Source organism: Rhincodon typus, chromosome 34, assembly GCF_021869965.1.
Source record: "Rhincodon typus isolate 14 chromosome 34, sRhiTyp1.1, whole genome shotgun sequence".
Classification (NCBI taxonomy): Eukaryota; Metazoa; Chordata; class Chondrichthyes; order Orectolobiformes; family Rhincodontidae; genus Rhincodon; species Rhincodon typus.
Window position 1 is genome coordinate 6170661 of NC_063365.1, and position 18240 is coordinate 6188900.

The 18240-nt window shown below is 41.4% G+C and overlaps 1 protein-coding gene across 5 annotated transcripts in view; it reads left to right on the forward strand.

Moving 5' to 3' along the window:
- sec31b (SEC31 homolog B, COPII coat complex component) overlaps positions 1-13110 on the forward strand; it is a 93764-nt gene extending 80654 nt beyond the window's left edge. For all 5 annotated transcript variants that reach the window (XM_048616262.1, XM_048616265.1, XM_048616264.1 and 2 more), the window contains 3 exons: positions 1877-1996; positions 6984-7055; positions 11525-13110. In XM_048616262.1, the coding sequence (XP_048472219.1) occupies positions 1877-1996; positions 6984-7055; positions 11525-11704 (372 nt within the window). In that variant the 3' untranslated portion in view covers positions 11705-13110. The remainder of the gene's footprint in view (positions 1-1876; positions 1997-6983; positions 7056-11524) is intronic.
- The last annotated feature ends 5130 nt before the right edge of the window (positions 13111-18240 follow it).

Below are 18240 nucleotides of genomic sequence, written 5' to 3' on the forward strand. Positions count from 1 at the left end.
TTCATTTCTGAAGAAGGGTCTCGACCCGAAACGTCAGCTTTCCTGCTCCTCTGATGCTGCTTGGCCTGCTGTGTTCATCCAGCTCTACACCTTGTTATCTCTTTATTTTGATTCATTTCTGTTTAGTGCCTATTTATGTTTGTGACCTATAATGAATAAAGCTGTGCGAAAGAGCGCAACATTATATCTTCTCATGGTCTCTCAATGTGTAGAAATTAGGAAAAACATGTAAATATTATATCTTGGATGTTTGTAGACCTTGCAAAAGAAATCTAAGGGTGGAATGTCATTGCTTAGTTTTTATAAGGGGCAAAAAAAAAACAAATGACCAGATAAGCATACTTTTAACAACAGTAGCAATATGCTGTGAAACAGAAATATAGTCATAAGCATAGATCAGGGCTTCCAAACAGGTTATGATGAGGTTATCATGGGAAGCCAAAAGGCCCAAAGATTTTTTTGTTTTCCAGAAAGATCATTCTTTACATTCTCCCTAGCTACTGTTTCAAGTTGAAACAGACCAATTGATTGCAACCTCACCTTCTTTTTGGGCTCTTGATGAGTTTCCAACCCTGCATTCACTCCATTCCAAAGATCATTGACTTTCACCTCTAACATCACCAGCCTCCACTTGGTACATAGAACAGTACAGCACAGTACAGGCCCTTCAGCCCATAATGTTGTGCCGATCTATTATCCTACTCTAAGATCAAACTACCCTGCATACCCTACATTTTACTATCATCCATGTGCCTATCCAGGAGTCGCTTAAATGTCTCTAATGTATCTGACTCCACTACCACCGCTGGCAGTGCATTCCACGCACCCACCACTCTCTGTGTAAAGAACCTACCTCCTGACATCTCCCCTATACCTTCCTCCAATCATCTTAAAATTATGCCCCCTCACAATAGTCATTTCCACCCTGAGAAAAAGTCTCTGGATATCCACTCTATCTATGCCTCTCATCATCTTGTACACCTCTATCAAGTCACCTCTCATCCTTCTTCACTCCAATGAGAAAAGGCCTAGCTCCCTCAACCTTTCTTCATAAGACCTGCCCTCCAGTCCAGGCAGCATCCTGGTAAGTCTCCTCTGCACCCTCTCTTAAAGCTTCCACATCCTTCCTATAACATAATATCTACTGCTAAAATGTACATCTACATTTTTACCAAATCAAGACATGAAGCTTGGCTATCCAAGTCTCACCCACCAATCGCTCCTCTACCTGTTGACCCCTAGGACCTCAGTGCCTCAAGTTTGAAGTTCTTATTGTTTTTAAATTCCCTCATGGTCCTGACCCTGTCCTGATCAATTCACTTGCAGGAATAACTGGAGCTGATTATGTTGATTTTAATCAGTCCCCACTTTTTTACATTTCTTCATGCAAAATTCCCTTCCCTGAAGGATATTACTGAATAACTTATCTAGTGCCAACTACTTGGTTACAAGTCTCATCTGGGTGTAAGAAATTAAAAATGAGAATAGAATGCTTGCAGGTAAGATAAAAGCATGGGGGGGGTACCATTTTGAAGAATGGAAATGTGCTGTAGAGCTAAGATTTTTCATATATTTTACCCTTCAGTTAGCAATATATTTTTTCCCTAATTTCACTGTGGGTATAAAAATTCCATATCTGATTCAGGTAGAATGGCAAGTTTTCCAGCATCTTTTACAATGTGATCTCATTGTGGTGCCCGTTGACCAATGAGACTTGCTGCTAAATTACTGGTGTACTTTGCACTAAACTGCAGGTTTGTGTAGAAGGTGTATTGCTGTTGCATATGCAATGCCCCCTTCCTTTAGTTCTCTTTTCAGTGATAGAAGGCTGCACAATAAATTACTATGATTCATTTTTCCTTCTTGTCAATTCCAGCCGCTACAGCAGCTGCCCACGGAGAAGGTTGTGAAAAAACAAATCCCAGAAGAGCACATGGTGTTGAAGACGACCTTTGATGGACTGGTACAGCGATGCCTTTTAGCTGCTGGTGACCCTGTATGTCATTGTTCAAACGATATTCCTATTGTTTGAAATAAGTAGACTGTCTATATTTGTGGTTGTTTTATATTCATGATATAAGTGCGTGTGTGTACGCGTTATGTTTTATAGCAATATGTATGATAGGGACGTATTAACTTCTGCACCTATGAATTTGCATTACTGTGGAAACAATGGCTATTTAGAATTTCCAGTCAAGATATTTAGAATTTAATAGGGTACATTAGCCCCTTTGGACATTTTAGAGTTGGAGAATATTACCGGGGATTTCAATCTATCGTAACAAATATATCCTCAGGATTAAGACCACAAAAAGGTTTGTATTCTCTTTACTTTTCCTTCCTCCTCACTTTTCCTTCCTCCTCATCACCACCACATCCCTCAACCAAAAAAGTTCAGGATACCTATTTCTATACACAATTCCTGTTCCAGCTAAGACAAACTTTGAAGTTATTGTGTTACCTTAAGTTGTCACTCTGTGAATCATGCATGAGACTGTTTAGCAAGACTATTCTATAATTACAACAGAAGAAAGTTTAACAGCGTAGAACACAAAGCATTGCATCAATATTCAGCACTTTACGGCCTCAGGACACTGTGTCCATAAAGTGTCCAGCCCACCAGAGACATTTTTTAGTTTTTATTGTCAATTACTAGCTCCTGTTGAGACCTATCTTCATGGAAGTGTCTTAGGCACCATTCTCTCTATCTTGTTATGGTAAGCAGCAAGAAATTGCAGCTTTTTAAATCCATTCATTTATCCCATTAAAGCATAGTCTTGGAGCTCCCCAAAGTTTACTGCAAACCCCTTGCAAGGGGTTTTATGTACTTCTGTAATTTCATAACTGTAAACTTCCTATATATTGTTCATTTCAAATACTGCTATTTTAAAAAAAAACACCTTGGACCATTTTAATATCATAATCTTTGTAATTAAATATTTGTTCCAAGATTTCAGTTTTGGTGTCTAGGTTTTACTGCATCACTAACACTTAATGTGTACTGAAGTCTCTCCTTCCTGGGTGGTCAGGTGCCTCATTGCTCAAATTGGATTTAGTGCTGAGCAATCTGAACAGAGATTGGAGCCTTGTACTTTATCTGGATTATTTCCGAAACTGCACTTGATGGGGTATTTTCCATTTCTGGATGATTTATCAGATGTAAATTCTACTTAAAGTTTGGTATACTCTGAAATTAATCCAGTCTTTTGTTATTAATTTTAATAGAGTGGTAGACAGGGATAGTATGATGAATGGTGCAGTTTAATTTGTGCACATCTTGTTCTTGATCTGTTGACATTCATCTCCTTGTAACTTGGCTAAATAGTCAGTAGAATCAAAACCAGCTAGAGGCTGAATGCTCTATATTCATATTAATGTATTACCTCCTTATGTTAGAAATCCTTTAGTTAACCTTTGATATTAATTATTGCTTTAATTGCAGTAATAATGTTGAGAAACTTTCTGGCCATCACATTCATACTGCATGTGCTCTTACAGCTGCACTGGTTACATGCTTGCCATGAAACTAGCTTTTAATTCTAGATTTATCGTTGAATATGCTGCTTAATTCACTCTTCTCATATTTGTTCGTGAGATGTGGACACCATAACATGACCAACCTTTATTGCCCATCCCTAATTTCTGCTGAACCAAGTGGCTTCCAAAGCCATATCAGACGGCTATTAAGAGTCAGCTACGTTGCTGTGGATCTGTAGGCCATACCAGGTTAGGATATCAGTGAACCAGGTGGGTATTTACAACGATTGACATAGTCATCATTAGACTAGCTTTTAATTCCAGATTTTTATTGAATTCAAATTTTGCCAGATGCTACGGTGGAATTTGAATCCATGTCCCCAGAACCTTAGTCTGGGACTCTGGATTGCTAGTCCAGTGAAACTACCACTGTACAATCCCATCCCCTATGTTTACTTCTGGCCCAAAATATATATCAGTTTATTTTAATGGCTTGGGTTAACTAGAGTCAAAAATTGAACCAATTAGGCTCCTATCCCTCTAGAAATTTTGCATCTAAGTAGATGGCATGAACAGTCTCTTCCTGCTTGTTCAGTATGAGCCCTAAGTTCAGATTTTGTGCCTTGTTTGACTCTTCAACTATGCCAAAGCTACTGCATCCATCTTTTAATCATATTTCCACCTCTCAAGCTGTGTCTGAAATCTTAAATGCAAATATGCTACATTGATCATAGAATCCCTACAGAGTGGAAACAGGCCCTTCGACCTAACACATCCACACCGACCCTCAGAGGATCCCACCCAGACCCATCCCCCTATACACTACGGGGTAATTTAGCATGGCCAAACCACCTAGCCTGCACATCTTTGGACTATGGGAGGAAACCCACGCAAACACGGGGAGAATGTACAAACTCCGCACAGACAGTCGCCTGAGGGTGGAATTGAACCTGGGTCCCTGGAATGTGATGCAGCAGTGCTAACCACTAAGCCACCGTGCCGCCCCACTGGAAAGACCCAGCTCTTCCATTCAACCTGACTTAAAAAACTGCAGTGTCTTTCACGTCACAGTATGCACATATTCGACCTCATCCAGAAGTCGTGTAATCCCATTGTAGTGGGACAAAAAGTACAAAACACATCAGAAGTAGTCTGGCCCTGATTTAAAGGCATTCAGTACCAGCCTTTTATAAGACTAATCATCCCTGCAGCAATCCAGTTGTTATCCATGCCTTTTTAATTTCTCCCAACATTTGCTTCACCAGATTCCGGAACTGTACCCTATATAAGCTTAAATAATGCAAGCTGACGCTGTAAATATTACAGGCATTGCTCATGTCATCTTTGTAGTCTCTTCAATTAAAAACAAACTGCAGAAAATACTCAATAAGTCAGGAAGCGTCTGTCAAGAAAGAGATTGAGTTAGTGTTTTGAATTGTGTGATTCTTCTTCAGAACCTCTTTGTGTCTCAACATGTCAACTTCACGATCCTCCACTTTGCTTCCAATTCCCACTGCAGTTTCGCTGAAAACTGAATATACCCCACTCTATCATCACAATTAAGCCAGGGGATCAACCATGGTTCAATGAAGAGTGTAGGAGGGCATGGCAGGAGCAGCACCAGGCAAACCTAAAAGTGAGGTGTCAACCTGGTGAAGCTACAAAATGGTACGACTTGTATGCCAGGAGATAGTCAGTGCTAAGTGATCCCACAACCAGTGGTTCAAATCTGAGTTCTGTAGTCCCCCGCCACATCCAGTCATTAATGGTGGTGCACAATTAAACAGCTCACTAAAGGAGGGAACTCCACAAATGTCCCCATCCTCAATGATAGGGAAGCTCAGCAAATTAGTGCAAAAGATAAGGCTAAAGGATTTGCAGTAGTTTTCAACCAGAGTTCTGCGTGGGTGATCCATCTTGGCCTCCGCAAAAGTCCCCAGCATCACAGGTGCCAAACTTTGACCAATTCAATTCACTCCAAGTGATACCAAGAAATGGCAGGAGGCACTGGATACTGCAAAGACTGTGTCTGTTTCTGCAGTACAGAAATTCACCAAGGCTCTTAAGACAGTGCCTTTCAAATCCAAGATTATTCCCATTTAGAAGGAGAAGGGCAGCAGATGTGTGGGAACACTACCACCCATAAGTTCCCCTCCAAGCCAGTCACCATCCTTACTTGGAAATATATCACCATTCCTTCAGTGTCACTGGGTCAGAACCCTGGAACTCCTTCCCTAGTGATATTGTAGGTCCACTTGCAGCACATGGGCTACAATGAATCAAGAAGGCAGCTCACCACACCTTCTAAAGGGCACCTAGTGATCGGCAAAGAATTTTGGCCCAGCCAGTGACTGCCACATCCCGTGAATTAATAAATCATAAACTACCTCCTACAGGCTCCAATCTTAGGTCTTATAATCATCCTTTGCTTTTCCAACTCTGTTTTCTTCTGTGTTGCTCAACAGAGATTGATGATTAGTGTTGCAGCCTCCCCACCTCTGTACAATAGTATTTCCTCAAAATCTTGTGCTTTTAATTACTTCCTTATTTACCTTATCCAGTCTTCAGACATTGTGGTGTTCTTGGGGTCTGTACTTTTTACGTCTTTGGGTTTGGCTTTTTTTTTTGAGCCACTGTGGTAGTGTTATAAGGCTGCATCATTCACATTGCAGTCAGTGTTGACTGCCAGATCATTCATCATCGATATCTGAAAACATTAGTAATAAAAGCAACCCTGTCCAGAAACTAACCCAATAGACAATAATCCCTTTGACTTCCTACTTCAGTATTGCTGGACTATATTGCCTCGATCATTTGAGGGAAATATTTCACTCCTGGATGGCTAGTCCGTGTAATTGATAATTGTGGACAAAAATAAATTAATTCTTCACAATATTCAGATTAAATTTTCCACTCTTGTATGATGAAATGATTTTAAAGAAATCTGCAATAATTCATCAGCATTTATTGAAAGGATTGTGTTGTATTATGTGTTTCTATTAGATTTCATACAAGAAGGAAAACAAATGCATTGTGCACTAACTTAACCTTAAGAATCCGCCTGTTTAAGGATTGAGCAGCTTTGGTCTTAAAAACCTAGATTAATGGAAGAATATAATGAACATTGGGGCGGCACGGTGGCTCAGTGGTTAGCACTGCTGCCTCACAGTGGCAGGGACCCGGGTTCAGTTCCACCCTCGGGCAGCTGTCTGTGTGGAGTTTGCACATTCTCCCCGTGTCTGCGTAGGTTTCCTCCAGGTGCTCCGGTTTCCTCCCACAGTCCAAAGATGTGCAGGCTGGGTGGATTGGCCATGGGAAATTGCCCGTAGCATTCAGGGATGTGTAGATTAGGTGAATTGTAAGGGGATGTGTCTGGGTGGGACGCTCTGAGGGTCGGTGTGGACTTGTTGGGCCGAAGGGCCTGTTTCCACACTGTAGGGATTCTATGATCTATCCATTTCAGTCCGGAACCATGTTTATTTAATGAATTCTAAATTATTCCACAGCAAACTAAGAGGAAGTTGGATGATGCTGCAAAGCGATTGGATTACCTGTATGATAAATTACGGGAGCAGACAGTAAGTGGAAATAGTTTAAGCAAAAGTAACATTGAATTTTAGAAGTTTTGACGAATGTTTTTATCTCACTCTGTAGAATTTTGTTTTTAAAAAGTGAATGTGCTGTGGAAATGGTAATTTCAATAACTAATTACCTTTTAAGTTGGTTACCTGTCTATACAGGGTGAATGGTTTGAAAAGACAGACATTTAGGACAAGCATTGACCGTTCTAGGTAATCCTGTGGTATGGATTTTTTTGTCATAAGAGAGTACCCTGGAATAATTCTGAGATCAGTAGATTTGGTCATTGGATACAAAACAATGAAATGCTAGGTTATGGCTACCAAAACTTCATTTGTCTAAGTGGTTAATTTAAATTCTTTTCTAACATTCCATTATTTGCCAGTATATTATTCCTGCTGTGCTTTTGTATGATGTAAGTGACTAACGACTGCAGTGGAATCACTTATAACAAATAAAAACAGAAAGTACTGGAGAAACTCAACAGATCTGGCAGCACCTGTGAAGAGAGAAACGGAGCTAACATTTTGAGTCTGATGTGACTTCTTTAGAACTGTTCTGAAGAAGAGTCATCTAGACATGAAGTTAACTCCATTTCTCACTCCACAGATGCTGCTAAACCTGCTGAGTTTCTCCAGCACTTTTTGTTTTTATTCAAATTTCCAGCATCTGCAATATTTTGAGTGGAATCACCTCATTGGACAGGCAACGTGTGGGGATAAAATAACTTGTCTTGTGACTCTTTGATTCTGACCAAGAATTATAAGACATAAGCTACCTAATTTCTTTTTCCAAAGATTCTGCCTGACCCCAATGGATATTTCCTGATGTTGTATATCCATTTTCTGCAATTGCATTTTAACTGTTTTAATAGTTGGGTTACTGACTTTTCACTTTTGGGATCCAGTTTTTGGTTCATCTTATAATGAGCAGTTCATAGTTATTTCTAATCTACAGCATGAAATATAGTTCACCACCAAATGACCATCCTCACTGTAGCCACAAAGAATAACAAATATGAAAAAATGAATGTTATATGAGCTCAATTAGAGTTAAGGAATAGACAGTGTAGATAGCCTTATCTAATTAGTACCCACTGAACCTTCTATGGTAAATGCTCAGTGCCTAAGCACTGATATTACTGGGCCTAAGGAATTAGAATTAGAATTAGCTTTATTGTCACGTGCAGTGAAAAGTTTGCGATGTTGCCACTTACGGTACCATCTTAGGTACAGGATATCTAGGTACAGCTACTTAAGTATTTTGTTACAGAATTGAAAGAATAATAAATAAATGTCCAGCATAAGAACAAAAAGCTTTTTAAAAGTACTTGAATTACAGTCCTTTTCACCAAGTCCATGCCAACACCCAGCCTCTAGATCGCATTGGGCTAAGTTTCCAGACCATGCCAGGCTTCAAAACCTTGAGGCCTCTTGTAGAGGGCTGAAGGCTGCCCAAGACTAAATGTCATGCAAATTCATGCATCTGAGATCCAGGCTAGAAAATAACTAAATGCAAATAACTCCAGCCTATCTTTTATCACCCATGATGTCAACTTAATTTTAAAGTTTGGATTCTCTTTTAGTTGTCTTTTTCTATGTGTTCTCTGCTGTCTAAAAGCTGTTGATACTTTGCAGTTATGGCCTCATATACATTGTCTGGTCGATCACTCAAGTCACTATTATTCCCTTATGAATGTTGACAGTGGATGTTACAGCAATGCTCAGTTCTGTCCTTGCCCACCTTAAAATGCACTTCCAATGAGGGCTGCTTTATACAGAGGAGAGGCAGCAGCATTCAGTTGAGGAGGAGGTGGAAGTGAAAGCCATTGGTGTCGGTCATTCCTACCACTCAGCGAGATCATTGTGTATCTGAGGATAATCATCTCACTCCCAGGATATGACTGCAGTGGTTCTGCAGGGTAGTGTCCAGCCATTTTCAGTTAGTTTATTAATGATCTTTCTTCTGTCATAAGGTCAGAAGTGGGGGTGTTGGCTAGTTCCATAATATTCAGCGTCATTTGCAACTTCTCATGCTGAAGAACGCTGTTGTCCGCATGCAGCAAGATTTGGATAGCATGCAGGCTAGGATTGATAAGTGACAACGATGACTTGAGTTGGGAAGTGACCATCTTCAACAAAAGAGCATCTAACTATCTCACCTTGACCCTCAATGGCATTGCCGTCGCTGAATTCCTCACTATCAAGATACTGTGGGTTCCTATTGGTCAGAAACTTAACTGGACCAACCGTTTAAGTGTTGTCTACAATTGCAGGTCAGAGGCTGGGAATTTTGTGGCAGTAACTCTCAGACTTCCTAAAGCCTGTTCACCATCTAAAAGGCCCAAGCCAGGAGTGTACCTGGATTAGAGCCAAAATGATTCAGGAAGCTCCACACTGTCCAGGACAAAGGAGCCCACTTGATCAGCACCCAATTCACCATTTAAAATATGACCTTCCTCCACACCAGCATAGAATACAGCAGTGCACACCATCTACAAATTGCTAAGACTCCTTTGACAGCATCTTCCAAAACCATGATTTCTTTTACCTGGAAAGACCAGGGCCTGGAAACACTGCCACCTGTAAGTTTCTCTCAATGCCACAGGCTGTTTTGATTGGAATTATATGTCTATTCCTTCACCGTTGCTGAGTCAAAATCCTAAAATTCTCTTAATAACAGCACTGTGGGTGTACCTACACCATATGAACCAATTCCTAAGCACATCTGGTGATGGACAACAAATGCTGGTCTTGCCAGCAGCACACTCCGTATGAACAAAGGAAAAATTGTGGTTTCCTCTCCAAGGAAAGTTTAGTTTACTCATTATTTGATGAAATCAGCAATGGATAATATAGGACAAACCAGAGACTGAATTCACTGGGTAAACTCATTGAGCAACCAAGAGAGCTTTAATGATTTTTGATTTTTGCATTGTATAAAGGATGGATGTAAATATAATGTGTTTGTTTTAAGAGTTCCTTTAACCGCAAAAAGGCTAAGCCAGTGATCAGTTCAAACTTAAGTTGAGAGTAGTTCATTGTACTTTAACATTTGCTTAATGAAACTGCGTGGCTTTGAACCATGTGATAATGCTGAATGCAAGACCACGTTGTTAGAGATTAAAAACAGCCATCATCTGTGATTATTCCATTTTAGGATTTTGACTCAATAACAGTGAAGGAACGGTGATGTAATTCTAATCAGGACAGCCCATGTCTGCATGGGTTTCTTCTTGGTGTTCCGGTTACTTCCCACAGTCTAAAGATGTGCAGGCTAGGTGGATTGGCCATGCTAAATTGCCTGTAGTGTCCACGGATGTGCATAGTGATTGATTGGCCATGGGAAATATGGTGTTACGGGGATATGGTAGGTGGGCAGGTCTGGGTGGGATGCTGTTCGGAAGGTCACTGTGGACTAGATGGGCCAAATGATCTGCTTTCACACTGTAGGGATTCTATAATTCTATTCCTGACACACCAGATAAATGAATAATTGTTCTTTGTAGACAGAAAATATATGCACACATGCTGTTCCTGTTTAAATACCACAAAATAGATTAAAGACGTTGTCAGGCTTGTTTCTTGGTACAATATCTTGATCAATCAGAGTCTACCTGCCTGCTTTAAAATTCAAACAAAGCTTGGCAGTAAACGGTCAATCATTGTCTAGCTACTATATCCTTCACAGCAATGCCTCCTCCAATCAAAATCAATTTACCAACCACTCCGCACTGTCTTGTCATACAATATGAATGTTGTTTTTCCCTTACTTTGATATTTCTTGCAATTGTCCTGAAAAGCGCAAGATGAAAAACTTTAACTAAAATGTATCATTTTTCAGCAATGCTCAAAAACTGTTTGTATAATTATGGTTCTTCATACTGGAATTTGGATAGCAACTTGGAGCTTGTTTGCTACTGTTCTTTGGTCCAGTTATGATGGGGGAACTGTGCATACCATAATGTAGTTTGAAAATATTCATCTATATGTATCTGTTCATTTGGATGAGTGTGTGTATGTATGGGGAGGCGATGGCCTAGTGGTCTTTATCACTGGACTGGTAACGTTCTGGGGACCTGGGTTCGATCCCACCATGGCAGATGGTGGAATTTGAATTCAATAAACATCTGGAATTAAGAGTCTATTGATGAATGTGAATCCATTGTCGGTTGTTGGAAAATCTCATCTGGTTCACTAATGTCCTTCAGGGAAGGAAACTTCCATCCTTACCTGATCTGGCCTACATGTGACTCCAGCCCCACAACAATGTGGTTAACTCTTAACTGCCCTCTGGGCAATTAGGGGTGGGTAATAAATGCTGCCTAGCCAGTGATGGCCTCATCATGTGAATGAATAAAATAGAAGTGTGTGTGTGTGTGTGTGTAGGGAGTGGGGGAAAGGACCAAGTGCGAGTACTGTAATGCTACTCAGAAGCATTGATAACATTACTATTTTCTGTTATGCAGCTTTCTCCTCATATTCTGAGTGGACTGCATGAAATTGTGAGGAACATCGAAGCATGCAATTACCAGCAAGCGTTGATGGTTCACACGCACGTTGTGAGCAGCAGCAATTTTAGCGAGATTTCAGCTTTTATGCCAGTCCTGAAAGTGGTTGTTACAATCGCGAACAAACTCAACATCTGAAGAATCTGCCACTGCAGGGTTTCAAACAATATTTAAGAATAAGGAAACTTGGGATTTTTGAATTGTTTGCTTTTCTTTCTCCTTCAGTGTTTTGATTCGTTGAGTATGAAGAAAATGTTAACGTTTGCAATATTTAGCGAAGCCAGTCTTTGAAAGTTCAGCTTTTGTATCTGTGAAATGCACCATATTGGGTTCTTGGCTTTTAAATAAGCTGAACTAGGTTGAATCTGGTTCATTTCTAATGTTACAGTTCTCTTCAGAAAGTTCTCTAATAAACACCCATCGAGAAGGTCCAGGCTAAGGACTCCTGAATTGTAGTTGCTTTGTGAAAGGCATAAGCTACTTGTTTACTAAAAGTTAATTCGGACATCACAAGGCATCACTAAAGCTCTTTGTAGGGGGCACCATTTTCTCCCCTCTACATTCTATATGTCCCACATATAGCTAAAGTTTGACCAATATTTACTTCATGCTGGTTAAATACTGCTGTCAAGAGCAGAGACTGCTATAGAAGTTGTACAGTCAAGTAAATTGGCTTAAATTTGAAATCTACACCAATGATTTATGAATTGGCCAGATTGGAAGCAATGGGGAAGTAGAATGGACCTCCATTCCAATTCTCTGCTTCAGAATCATTGGAGAGTGCAACCTATGGGTGTATAAGGCTACCACAAAACATTTGAGGTCAGAGGTATCACATTTTGGAAGATAAATCTATCCTCTTAGTCTTGAAAAGCTTGAGCAAATTACCTTTTTTATTTTAACAGAAAAGCATTACCTTTTTGTATTCTCAGTCAAGTTCATACTCAATCGTGGGTCTGTGTCAGCTGAAAGATGGAAACCTATCAAATGCCACACTGTACTCATTCAGAGAATTCAGCCTCACCATCATCATGCAGGCGATTTTGGTAGTCTGGTTATAAAGATGACGATGGTACTGGCATTGTAGATATTTGGCTGCCAGCTTCAATTATGGAACCATAAAAGTGGCACAACAATAGTGAGTTGAGTTTCTTAAAACACAGACTGCGTTAGAAATCTTTGCAAGTGCCAGGACACTTTAAGGTCTAATTCTTTGCACTCATGTTTTGCAACATACCAGTGAGAGATTTGGTTTCTCTCTGTTGCCCACTGTTGTCCTGAAAGATCTCAAGGGATTCTACTTTAAACGAAATAGCCATCAGTTGGACGAGGTTTGTCCTGTGAAAATGTTCTAGTTATTTCAGTGATATCAGTGTAAGCAGCTTTTTATGATTGCACAAAGAATCCAGTTACTGTGTCTCAAAGGCACTCAAATGCATAAATGCTGCATTGTCTGCACAGATATTTATGAACTTATTGCCACAATAGCATATTTTTTCATTCAATATTGTGAAAATGGAAAAAAATAAAGTTTTCAATTGAAACCTTGTCTCAATTTTAGAAATGTGAAGGAATTTTGAGATTGAATATTTTCTTCTCATGCCTCTGCAGCACTCTTCATGCTATTATTCTTCATATGCAATGAGATTAGCGAAGTAACCAGATGTAGAGATGGGATGAGTTAGGGATCATGTGTTTTTGTATCAGCATTCATTTATGTGATACAAAATAATTTTGTCCCCCTTTCTCCTGTTTCTCTCTCTGACTGTCAAATGCAAAGCTATCCTCACTATTCAGTATGTGCAATAGGATTCCTACATTTTCATTCGCTGCAAGATCAGCTTTATCAGCAACCTCGTAAATGGTACCTGAATACAAATAAGGTGCTGAAATAGGATGCATCAAAGCCATCTTGCAGAATAATGGCTACCTTGATCAGGTCATTTCCCATTGTGTATCATGCAAAAAATTATGAATGGCCCAAAGGCTAACAGTTTTGGTCATAAAGTGCCCAGTCTGTCTCATTATCCTGAAAGATCTTTCAAACATTTGAGCACTGTTTTACACTGCTGTTGTTGTAACAACACAAATGGTGTTTGTTTCTAACAGGATACTGCTGTCAAGACAAAAAGATGACCTGTCTTACTCATTTCAGAGAAAATGTGGTCTAAATTTCAGTGCTGGTGTGATGCCAAGTACATAGGCTGTACATCCCAAAGTATTGTACCAAATAGCCTATCTCTTTGGCTTTATCAGAAGCAAGGTGCTGACCATACCTAACCAGCTCTTGCTTGCAGAACTTTTCAACAGTGTTCAGTTTGAGCTGTGATCCTGCAATTGGATATTTGCTACATATCATGTCTGTGCAGCGCTAAACTGACAGACAACTTAATGTTCTCAGTTGGGCTTGCAGTACGATGCACATTCGTGAACTGCATATTGCAATCCACAAGGCCCTATTCTTTGCAGATATAAGGAACTTGTACACAGCGCCTGTTTCAAGCAACAAAACAGATAGCGGCCATTCTCAGGCATATTTTTAGGACAATGCCTTGACCATTTGGAGTTAATGTCCCTTGTTTAACATACAAACAAAGTTTAGCAGTCGGACCTCATTAACGGTTTGGACCCAAGCTATGCCTGCCTCTTTGTAGGTTACGTGGAACAATCCCTCTTCTGTACCTACACTGACCCTAAACCCCACCTCTTCCTCTGTTACATTGATGACTGTATCGGCGCCGCCTCGTGCTCCCACAAGGAGCTCGAACAGTTCATCCACTTCACCAACACCTTCCACCCCAACCTTAATTTCACCTGGACCATCTCTAATACCTCTTTCTCCTTCCTGGACCTCTGTCTCCATCTCCGGCAACCACCTAGAAACCGATATCCATTTCAAGCCCACCGCCTCCCGCAGCTACCTAGAATACACCTCCTCCCACCCACCTTCCTGCAAAAATGCCATCCCCTATTCCCAATTCCTTCGCCTCCGCTGCATCTGCTCCGAGGATGAGGCATTCCACTCCTGTACATCTCAGATGTCCTCGTTTTTCAAGGACCGTAACTTCCCCCCCTGCTCAGTGGTCGAGAGCGCCCTCGACCGTGTCTCCCGCATTTCCCGCAACTCATCCCTCACACCCCCTCCCCGCAACAACAACCAAAACAGAATCCCCCTCGTCCTCGCGTACCACCCCACCAACCTTTGGATCCAACGCATCATCCTCCAACACTTCAGCCATCTGCAATCCGACCCCACCACCAAAGACATCTTTCCCTCCCTACCCTTATCTGCCTTCCAGAGGGACCGCACTCTCCATGGCTCCCTTGTCTGCTCCACACTCCCCTCCAGCCCCACCTCACCGGCACTTTTCCCTGCAACCGCAGGAAGTGCTACACCTCACCCCCATCCCAGGCCCCAGAAGACTTTCCACGTCAAGCAGATGTTCACCTGCACATCTGCTAATGTGGTATACTGCATCCGCTGTTCCTGTTGTGGCCTCCTCTACATCGGGGAAACCAAGCGGAGGCTTGGGGACCGCTTTGTAGAACACCTACGCTCGGTTCGCACTAAACAACTGCACCTCCCAGTCGCGAACCATTTCAACTCTCCCTCCCATTCCTCAGATGACATGTCCATCCTGGGCCTCCTGCAGTGCCACAACAATGCTACCCGAACGTTGCAGGAACAGCAATTTATATTCCGCTTGGGAACCCTGTAGCCCAATGGTATCAATGTGGACTTCACAAGTTTCAAAATCTCCCCTCCCCCTACCGCATCCCAAAACCAGCCCAGTTCATCCCCGCCTCCCTAACCTGTCCTTCCTCCCACCTATCCCCTCCTCCCACCTCAAGCCCCACCCCCATCTCCTACCTACTAACCTCATCCCGCCCCCTTGACCTGTCCGTCCTCCCTGGACTGACCTATCTCCTCCCTACCTCCCCACCTACACTCACCTTTACTGGCTCCATCCCCACCTCTTTGACCGGTCTGTCTCCTCTCCACCTATCTTCTCCTCTATCCATCTTCTATCCGCCTCCCCCTCTCTCCCTATTTATTTCAGAACCCCCTTCCCCTCCCCCATTTCTGAAGAAGGGTCTAGGCCCGAACGTCAGCCTTCCTGCTCCTCTGATGCTGCTTGGCCTGCTGTGTTCATTCAGCTCTACACCTTGTTATTTCAGACCTCATTAACTGGTGCATTCTCCATGGCAATGTCTCTGCCAGTAAGAATCCTCTTGCAAACTAATTTGCACACTCATGCAGTACTGTATGCATGTTTTCCCTTTATTTTGTGAATTGTCCTGATGAGTGCAATATGAAAAGCTTTGATAAAATGTCTTTTCCAGTAACATATGAAGTTTACTTTCTTAAATTCAGTTGTGGGATGTAGTAGTTGCTGGCTAAATTGGCATTTACCGCCATCTTGAATTGTCCTTGAGGTGGTGGTGAGCTGCCTTTTTGAACATTTTAAATCCACGGTGAGGTAAGTACACCCACAGTGCTGTTAGGAAGAAAGTTTCCAGGATTTTGACCCAGAAACTGTGAAAGTACAGCAATATACTTTCAAGTCAGGATAGTATGTAAAACCAGTTAATTTTATTCACAATGAAAGAGGTGCAGAAATACCAAAATTATAATTTATCATTTACAACTTATCCCTGATGTTCAATCAGTCTGTTTCTTGCACGACAGCATTGTTAAGAGTGACTCCTGCATAGTCCTTGTGGAGACAAAATCCTGCCTTCTGAAGAATACCCTCCATTGTGTTGTGTAGTACTGTCTCTGCTAAATGGGATAGATTTGAACAGATTTAGCAACTCAGGACTGGATATCTGTGAGGCTTTGTGGACCATCAGAAGCAGACTTGTAATCAAACACAATCTGCAATCTTGTGGCCCAATTTATGCACTGTTACCATCTCCTTCATGCCAGAGGATTAAGATTAGTTCAGTGAAGACTGCAGGAGGGTGCTGTAGAAGCAACATCAGGCATACCTAAAAATTGTTAACCTGGTGAAGCTACAGTACAGGACTACTTGCAAACCAAACACCATAAGCAGCAAGTGATAGAGCCAAGCAATTTCACAACCAACAGATTAGATCGAAACCCTGCAGTTTTGCCCCACACACACATGCACGCGCGCTCTCCCTCACACACATGTGAATCTATACGTTCTATTTTGTTCAAAAAGCACACAATTTATAAACAATGTGGCACTTTATAAATTCCTACTTTAGAAATAAAACCAGTCTGACTCCAAACCAAAACACAACCAGATTCTAAACAAGGCCTCACACCTAACATGCAATGTCTGATCTAAAATGTCACCTCTTCTTTACCCTGATAAAACCTTTAGTTCTCTCAGGACAGTGACTTTTTCAGGAATTTACATATATGTATTAATTAATTAAAACCTTCTAACCAATTTGAAGATTTAACAGCATCTTAGGTTTGTTTAGTACATCCTCATCAGAGGTGTGACCTTTGATCTTTTACTTATAAATTCTGTCTCAGATACTACCTCTCTCACTAACATCTGAAGAAGGAGTAAGGCTCCGAAAGCTCGTGTTTTCAAATAAATCTGTTGGACCTGGTGTCGTGTGATGTCTGACCTTGTCCAACCCAATCCAACACCAGCACCTCTACATCATGGCTGCAGTTTTGTCACATCCACTTGTGAATGGTTGGATAATTAAACAACTCCCTGGAGGAGGAGGAGACAATGGGAGAGCTCAGTACAGCAGTATAAAAGATAAGGCTGAAGGATTCAAAACAATCTTCAGCCAGAAGTGCCAAGTGGATGATCCATCTCTGCCTCCTCCAGAGGTTCCCAGCATCACAGATGCCAATTTTCAATCAATTCACTCCATGTGATATCAAGAAACAGTTGGAGGTGCTGGGTATTGCAAAGGCTATGGGCCCTGCCAACATTCCGGCAATAATACTGACAATTTAGGCTCCAAAAAGTGCTGTGGCCCTAGCTAAGATATTCCAGAACAGCTATAATGTTGGCATCCACTGGCAGTGTGAAAACTTGCCTAACTGTGTCCTGTATACAAAAAAAACAGCACAAATCCAACTTGGCACTATACTTTTGATCATCAGTAAAGTGGTGGAAGGGCTATCAAACAGCACTTGATCAGCAATAACCTGCTCAGTGACACTTTGTTCACGTTCTGTCAAGGCCACCCAGCTCTTGCCCTCATTACAGACTTGGTTGAAAGATGGACAAAAGAGCTGAATTCCAAAGGTGAGGTGAGAATGACAGCACATCAAAGCCACATTTGACCAAGAATGGCATCAGTGAGCTTGACCACAAATGGAATCACTGGGAGATTGTGGGGAGGGAGTGTAAAAATCTTCATTGGTTGTGAGTCACACCTGGTACAAAGGAAGATAATTGTGGTCACTGGAGTTCAGTCATCTCAGCTCCAGGATGTCTCTGCAGGAGTTCCTCAGCAAAGTGTTATCTACCGGGCTATCTTCAGCTGCTTTATCAATAACCTTCCCTTCATCATGAGGTCAGAAATGGAGATGTTTGCTGATGATTGTACAATGTGCAGAATCATTTGTGAATCCTCAGATACTGAACAGTCCATGCCCAAATGTAACATGAACTGGACAATATCCAAATTTCTGACCAGCAACAAGTAATATTTGCATCATTGGCCCTAAG